This window comes from Arachis ipaensis, chromosome B04 (genome assembly GCF_000816755.2).
Source record: "Arachis ipaensis cultivar K30076 chromosome B04, Araip1.1, whole genome shotgun sequence".
Taxonomy (NCBI): Eukaryota; Viridiplantae; Streptophyta; class Magnoliopsida; order Fabales; family Fabaceae; genus Arachis; species Arachis ipaensis.
In genome coordinates this window covers 80465466-80474413 of record NC_029788.2, presented here as the reverse complement: position 1 = coordinate 80474413, position 8948 = coordinate 80465466, and the positions used below count along the sequence as shown (strand labels likewise).

The 8948-nt window shown below is 33.8% G+C and overlaps 1 protein-coding gene across 1 annotated transcript; it reads left to right on the top strand.

The window, feature by feature from the left end:
• LOC107636647 lies at positions 6714-8051 on the top strand. The gene is made up of 5 exons (XM_021122471.1): positions 6714-6741; positions 7021-7103; positions 7204-7237; positions 7286-7727; positions 7949-8051. The coding sequence occupies exons 1-5, from the start codon at positions 6714-6716 to the stop codon at positions 8049-8051; spliced, it is 690 nt and encodes a 229-aa protein (XP_020978130.1).

Below are 8948 nucleotides of genomic sequence, written 5' to 3'. Positions count from 1 at the left end.
ATATTATTTATTTCAAAAAAGAAAAATTACATATTGTCCAAAAATCAAGACAAGAGTTAAAAAAGTTGAGGATTTTTTTCTCAAATAAAATATAAAAAATAATTAATTCTCCAAATTCCACTTTCCAGCTTTAATTTTCAAGACGCGATAAATTATTTTGGTAATTAGAGCAAGTTCGTTGAGCATCCCACAACTCATGCCAGCTACCGAGAAGCTATGGGAATCACTCCCCGCAACCAAACTGACCTTCCAACCTGGGCATGTCGTCAATGTTCAGTGGCCTGGTTGAAATGTGCTGCATGCCACCGAACTGACGTACGACTCAGTCCACCTGATGCCACTCGACGATAGCAAAGTAAAGCAGCAGACATACAACCGACGATGAGGCCTCCACCTCAGCTATCGCTGGTAGAACTATACCAATTAGTTATGGGTCAGCATACGACGTCCAGTCAACCTGTTCACAAAACACATATAAATGATGACATTCAAATTTCAAATAAAATAATTATTAAAAGTACATTAAACTTAAATATGTAAAACTTGAATATTCTGCACTTACATTCAATATCCCAATCCCGTTCAGGGTACGCCTGTAATGCCTAAGCCTACTTTCGCCCGTGGCATTGTCCGGCCGGTACTGAACCCACCTACAATGCCAACCATAATACCTCTCCAGCAGGAAAAATCGATGAGTATCAAAGGCATCAGGCCGTATCAGTGAAATACGGTGATAAGCCTAGGATAGCAGCAAGATGACGCACCCTCCCAAATTGCGTTGGCCATGCTTCGTGGCCCGGCACATCTAGCGATACAGCCATGCCAGGACAGCCGAACCCTACAATAACCAACCACACGTCTCAAGGTCCTCCAGTAGTGGGAGCCACCTGATGTGCACCCGAGAGTCAGAGGCATCCAGGAACAGGATACCCCCTATTAGCTGCATGATGAACCCTCTCGTGTACCTCATCAGGCGCTCCTTTGTAGCGTCCTGCTCCAACTCTCTACAAACTGTGTTCTGGAACCACGTGAGTTTCACCATCTACTTCGTCTTTGACTGTCGGTTATCTAGGCCCAGAACAACCCCGAGTAGCTGCTCACATAACTCCTTATTCGTGTGTCCCTGATGGTGTTGCTCCCACCCACCAATGCACCCACTCATAGGGTCACCGTCAATCCTGAGCCCCAACTGGTACGCTACATCCTGCAAGGTGATAGTCATCTCTCCGAATGGAAGATGAAACGTGTGGGACTCAGGTGTCCACCGCTCTATCAATGCCGAGGCAAGCGGCCAATTGTGTTTGAACTCGACCATATAGGCCACATACTCAAACCCAGCTCGTCTGAGATATGGCCTAATCTGCTCCAACGGCGTGTGATAAACTACTATTTTATGGTTTATCTTATGCTCAATTGAGTGGTTTTTATCAAGTCTTTGCATACTTATTCATATAATTTGCATGGTTTTACAACTCCTTCTCAATTTTGCTATATGATTGAAAACTTGCTTTCTAAGCCTTTAAATTGTGTATTTTAATTCTCTTTTATACCATTCGATGCCGTGATCTGTGTGTTAAGTGTTTTCAGGCTATATAGGGCTGGAATGGCTTAGAGAATGGAGAGGAAGCTTGCATAAATGGAAGGAGCACAAGAATTAAAGGAGATAACCTGCGAGGAGCGACGCGTGTGCGTACCTGACGCGTGCGCGTACCTGACGCGTGCGCGTACCTGACGCGTGCGCGTACCTGACGCGTGCGCGTGATTTGGAGATTTGCACAGTGATGTGTGCACGTACCTGACGCGTACGCGTGGAACGTGAAAAGGACCATCGACGCGTGCACGTGACTGACGCGTACGCGTGACATGCGCCACGTGCAGAAAACGCTGGGGGCGATTTTGGGCTGAGTTTGGACCCAATTTTCGGCTCAGGAACACAGACTAGAGCCAGGTGACAAGCAGAGACTCAACACACATTGACATTACGCATAGTTTTAGTTTTTTAGTATTTTGAATCTTAGAGAGAATTCTACTACTTCCTCTAGGGTTCTCCACATTCATAGTTTTAGAGTTTTATGCTTTTGATTTGGATATTAAGAAGAGTTACTACCTCCGTTGAAGTTTCCATTATTATAGTTTGTTTCCTCATTCCTTTACTCTTTTAATTGCCCATTAACCCTGTTCAGATATGGATGTTTATGGTTTTGGAACTTATTAATGCAAAGAATTATTTTTACCTTTAATTAATTTCCAGTTATTATTTAATTTATCATGTCCTTTTCTTATTCCCTTTATATGTCTGTGAAAGTTGTATTCATGTCAATGGAGTAGACTCCTAACTTGACTTTGGAGTTGATTAATAGGAAAACCTTGAGTTGAAATACTCAAGTGTTAATTTTAATTAGAAGTTGTTGACTGACTCTCTAGTCTCTAACTCTAATCCTTCCTTAGGAGAGGATTAGGACTTGAGGTTCAGAGTTGGCTAGTTAGTTACTTGACTTTCCTTTATCAGGTAAAGGATGACTAAGTAGAACAACAACCTCTTACTATTACACTTGGGGAATTTCAACAAGGATAGAACCTCCAATTAATCTTCTCCGGGTCAAGGCTTTTTATTTCAATTATATAAAACCTCTTGTTAATTTTCATTGCTTTAATTTATAATTATTTACTTTTCTATTTTTCAACTCTAAAATTTCTCGGAAAACTCCTGACCAATAACTCGCACTCTTTTGTCAACTCGTTGGGAGACGACCTGGGATTTCTACTCCCAGTATTTTTATTCTCAATTTGTGACAAATTTTTCTAAATTGATAAGCGGATTTTTCGTCGGTTAAGAACTGTACTTGCAACGCTATTCTTACTATAAATTCTTAATCGTCAATTTTCTGCCACGTCAATTTTTCATTTTGATGAATGGATTTTTGCTAGTAAAGAATTCACAATAAATTCTCATTGCTAGTATAGTTTCTAAACCAACAAAGAATTCTTTCATACAAAAATTTGGTTGTCACTTAAGCAAACCCAATAAAAATAAATCGAAGTATTTAAACATTGGGTTGTCTCTCAAGGAATTGCAAGGAAGTGTTCTTGTTATTGGTTATGAGTTTTCTGAGAAGTTTTTGAATGAGGAATGGAAAAATAAATGATTATAAATTAAAGCAATGAAAATTAACAAGAGGTTGTAATTAAAATAAAAAGCCTTGGCTAGGCGAAGATTAATCGGAAGTTCTATCCTTGTCGGATTTCCCAGGATTAATAGTAATAGGTTGTTATTTCTACTTAGTTAATCCTTACTGAATAAATGAAAGTCAAGTAATTGAGCTAACTCCAATTCACAAGTCCTAATCCTCTCCCTTGGGAAGGATTATCGTTAGTGACTAGAGAGCTAGCCAACAACTTCCAATTACAATTTAACTCTTGAGTCTTCTAACTCAAGGGTCTCCTATTAAATATTAATCAACTCCAAAGCCAAGTTGGAAGCCTACTCCATTGACATGGATGCCATTTTCGCATACATGTAAAGGGAGTAGAAAGAAGACATGATAATTGGAATTGAATTGAGATAATCAAGCAAATAAAGAAATTAAATAGAAAAATACTCTTTGCATTAATAAATTAACAAGAGAAGAAGATAAACCAAAGTAATAGAATAAATAAAAAGTAGAAGAAAACTAAATTAAAGGAACATTGAACCTGGAATTGGGAAGAAATAAACCTAGAAACCTAAGAACCTAGAGAGAGGAGAGAGCCTCTCTCTCTCTAGAAAACTACATCTAAAACCTAACAATTTGTGAATGATGGGAAGCGTCTCCTGATTTTGCTCCACTCCCAACCTCTAATCTGTATTTTTCGGGCTTGAAACTGGGACAAAAACAGCCCAGAAAATCGCTGGGGCGATTTCTGATTGCTGAACTTTCGCACATGCATGCGTACGCGTGATACACGCATGCGCGTCACCTATCTTCAGAGAAACTATGGCAAATTATATATCATTTCAAAGCCCAAGATGTTAGCTTTCTAACGCAACTGGAATTGCCTCATATGAACTTCTGTAGCTCAAGTTATGGTCAATTAAGTACAAAGAGGTCAGACTTGACAGCTCAGCAATTCCTTCATTTTCTTGTATTCCTTCCACTTTTGCATGCTTCATTTCCATCCTTTAAGTCATTCTTACCCTATAAACCCTGAAATCACTTAACACACATATCAAGGCATTGAATGATAATAAGAGAGGATTTAACATAGCAAAATTAAGGCCAAAGAAGCATGTTTTCAATCATAGCACAAAATTAGAAAGAAAAATGTAAAACATGTGAATTATATGAATAAGTGTAAGTTTAGTGGATAAAATCCACTAAATTAAGCACAAGATAAACCCTAAAAATAGGGTTTATCAGCGTGCCATCAAATTCCGCCTTGTGCGCAGTACCCGAGGCGCCTACCAAACGGAAACAAAAAACACAAAAAAAGGGACGATTAGCACATAAAATAAGAGTTTCACTACTAATTAATTATAACAAAATAAAAACCAGTTAAAAAACTGTACCACTCTATCAAGCCTGCCAGCAATGTGCTCAGCATGATTCAGTCTATACCTCTCACCCTCGTAACCCAACAGCTGCTCCTTCATCTAAATACAATCCAGTAAAATACAATCACAAACACTGAACTCACCTCTTTTTACGTTAACCAAATTATTAAATAAAAAATCTTATTTAATTATTTAACTCGGCTTATAAATTTAGTAATTCTAATTCTGCCCTAGCTAACTGACGCGGTCAACTAGCTAATTAATTAATAAATAACTAACTGAACCTTAAATTTTTCAAATCAAAATTTTTCTCATCCAACTTAACTTAATTAATTCTTCCACTAATTACCTTCTGAGTCACAACTTAAAATAATTATTCTAACTAAACTAACTAACAATTTATTTTGTTATACTAACTAACATGTTATAGAAAATAAACAACAGCTACACTTAAAAACAATTACATAACAAATTTTAACTAATATAAAAAATAATTAACAGTAAATCTAACTAACATGTCATCAGCAACTCTGTAACTCTAACTAACAAACAACCTATAACTAATTACTTTAACTAATATGTCAACAGCTACGCTAACTAAACTAAAAAAACTAACTCTAAGTAAGCAAAAAATTTAACTCTAACTAAGCTATTATTTACTGACCTAGAACTAAGAATGTCGTCTGCAATGAATTTCACGTGCGTCCAAAAGACAAGATAAAAGAGGAAAAGAGTGAATTTGGAAGAGAGATTGCAAAAGAATAGGACAAACACAAATGGTCCCACTGAATTTTTATAGGGTGCCGAACTCTACATAGAGTTCGCCGGGGGTGCGGCGAACTCTATATAAATTATAGAGTTTGCCGGGAGTACCCGGCAAACTTGCTCTAATTACAAAAAAAAAAAAAACTGTATCCTAAAAATTAAAACGAAAAAGTGAGGTTTGTGGAATTAATTATTTTTTTATTTTATTTGAGAAAAAAAATCTAAAAGTTGAGGTTTCTCAATTTTCACAGAAGTGAAAGACAATATAACATTACTGAGAGGGGGAAAAGGAACAGTTGCCAAACTCATGGTAGAGCTTTACGGTTTCACATATGGCTTCCTTCATCTGCTGCTTTTTCTTCTACTCAAAGTATATGTTTGGGTGCCATTATTTTGATAAAAAAAAAAGATCTTTTTTCAATAAAAAAAGATCTTTTTTTAATAAAAAAAGATCTTTTTTTTTTATTTTTTAGTGTGTTTGGCAAATTTCTAATAGTAAAAATAAAAGCACTAGAAAAATAAAAAAACATCTTTTTTGAGAAGGTACAATTTGCATTTTTTTAAAAGATCTTTTTTTCTTAAAAAAAAAAGATGTTTTGTAATCATTGATAGACAAAAATATCCTTATTAAAATTTTAAAAAGACATCTTTTACCCCTTTTCTTTCATGGATGAATGTACTATACATTTAATGTCTCCTTCAAGCCTTGAACCCCAAAACCAGATTCCAACTCAAACTGCAGCTCCTCTGATAATCTCTAGTTCTCTTCATGCTATCTTTTTTTTTTTTTTATCTATTTTGTGTTTTCAATACATATATGAAAAGCCAATTAACTAATTCATACAAAACCAACGCAACTTTTATTTTCTTTGCTATAATCATACGTGATATCTTTTATTTTTGTTTTTATTTTCATAGATTTATATTTTATACAGTATTGACCTTGGCTTGATATTTGAGATTCAATCACATTGAATCATTAATTTCTAGTGTTATGATTTTTTAAGAATCTGTATCTGATATTTTGGAAACATTATTATGTAATATTTTACCAAATTCACTATTGCAAGAATCATGTAATATTTTGAGATAAAATCTTTAATAATTTGATATAAAATATAAATATATATAAATATAAAAAAATATACTAGTATCAAAATATAAAAAAGTAAAAAATCTGAAATGATTCACAAATAAAAATATAACATATTCGTTTAGCTTCTGTGAAGTATATATATATAAAGGTTGAAAGTTAAAATATTATTGTTTTTCTACACACTCAACAACAAATCATCAGGTTCTTTTCTTTTATCCTTTCTTCTTCATATTGTTATTATTATAAGCTTCATATTACTGTACGTTATTATTATTTGCTTTCTTTTACCAAAAATTTGATATAATTTATAATTTATATAGTATGGCTCCAAAACTAAATCCAAGAAGAGGTTCTAGTCAAATGAATATTGAAAACGAAGATGCAATAAATGAAGGAGAAGTAGAAACTATAAAAGCAAAATGGGATGATTGAAATACTGAAATATTTTTTACTATCTGTGTGGAAGAGATACGAGATGGTAATAGACCTAATAAACATTTCAGCAAAATTGGTTGAAAAAATCTACAAAAAAAATTTAGAGAGAGAATAGAACTTCCATATGTGCATAGACAACTAAGAAATAGATGGGATGCTCTTAAATCTTATTTTCAATTATGGGCTAAATTAGTTAGACAAGAGATTGGTCTTGGTTGGGATCATGAGAAAAAAACAGTGTTAGCTTCTCAATCTTGGTGGACTGATAAAATTAAGGTATGTTAATTTTGCATTATAAAATAATACAATAAGTTAATTTTATCTTTAAAATTTATTAGATATCTTTTATATTTATTCTTTTGTATATTCTAAATAGATTAATCCAGAATTCGCTAAGTTTAAGAATGAAGGTCCTAAATCTTTAGATAGGCTTGAATGATGTTTCACGGACATCGTAGTTACTGGTTATAGTGTTTGGGCGCCATCGGAAGATCCAAATCCTGAAGAATTTAATCAGAACAATGAGGATTTCGAGAGTGAAAGTGACATGAATTATACAAATGAATTTATTGAAGAAGGCATTGCTAATTATACAGTTGTTCAAAGTCCTACTAGAGAGAAAAGAAGGAAAACTTCTAACAAAAAAGTTGAGAAACGAGCTGGAATAGCATCTAGATTACAGGACTCACTTGATCGTATTTTAGTTGGTATGGAGTCAAAAGCTGCAACTAAGGGAGATGATCCTAGCTCAACAGAAAATTGCATCAAGTTGCTACGCAAATTACCTGGCCTAGAACCATATAGTCCACAGTTCTATTTGGGAATTAGATTAATGGCTAAGCCACAATATAGAGAAACTTACATTGCATTGAGTGATGATCCCAATCAACAATTTGGATGGCTAGAATCTTTTAAATTGGATGACATGAACCGTCTTTAAACTTTATTTTTATTTTTTTCTATATGAATTCTTATTATCGTTATTGTTGAACTTTAATTTAGTGACAATGTTATAATTTGTGTTTTAATTTTATATTTTGAAACTTTATTTAATAATGACATTGTGAATAGTATTTTTTACTTTGTTATCTTTTTTTTTCATGTTAATTTAAATTATACAGGATGAGTGATTATGAAACAGATAATGATACTGAATATGAAGAGCATGAAAAAGATTACAAATCAGCTGCTATATTAGCTATTTGTGGAGTTGCCGATTATTAATTGCGATATGTCCTCAAACAAGAGAAAAGAACTTCAAAATTATCAGGATATCAATGACTATTAGAATTAAAGGAAGGAAATGAAATATGATTTTTTAAACCATTTAGAATGAGAAAATTAGTGTTTAACCGTTTATGCAATGATTTGGTTCCCAAATATGGCTTGAAATTCATACGAGGTGTTAGTGGAGAAGAGATGGTAGCAACATTTTTATACATGCTTGGGCAAGGAGCTTCTTATAGAATGTTAGAGGAGTGATTTCAGTATTCAGGTGAAACTATATTTTGTCAATTTCATCATGTTCTATCATGTGTGAAGAAATTGGCAAAAAATATTGTTAGACCTATTGATCCTATTTTTGGAGACACACCTAAATATATTATGAATAATGATAGATATTGGCCACATTTCAAAGATTGTATTGGAGCTATAGATGGTACGCATATAGCCATTCATATTCACCAAGATGAGCAAGTGCGATTTATTAGTAGAAAAAGAAATACTACAACAAATGTAATAGCTGTGTGTGATTTTAATATGTGTTTTACATTTATATAGGCTGGTTGGGAAGGTTCTGCACATGATACAAGAATTTTTATGGAGGCTCTTCGAATAAAAAAGCTAAATTTTTCACATTCACCAGAAGGTTAGTTATGTCATTTAAGTTTATTTTGAGGTTACATTCATTTTCATGATAATATGTGGCTTGAGTTTTGTATATTTTTAACGTATTTCAGGTAAATATTACTTAGTTGATGCTGGTTATTCAACTTTTAAGGGATTCTTAGGACCTTATCGTCATACAAGGTATCATATTCCATAATTTAGACTAGTACCAAATTTTTGATCAAACAATGAAAAGTTCAACTATTGTCATTCAAGTTTAAGGACAGTAAT

Coding starts and splice junctions, on each gene's coding strand:
- LOC107636647 (XM_021122471.1), top strand. CDS start 6,714: ATGGCTCCAAAACTAAATCCAAGAAGAG. Junction 7,104..7,203: donor GGTGGACTGATAAAATTAAG/GTATGTTAATTT, acceptor TATTCTAAATAG/ATTAATCCAGAATTCGCTAA. Junction 7,728..7,948: donor CCCAATCAACAATTTGGATG/GCTAGAATCTTT, acceptor TAAATTATACAG/GATGAGTGATTATGAAACAG.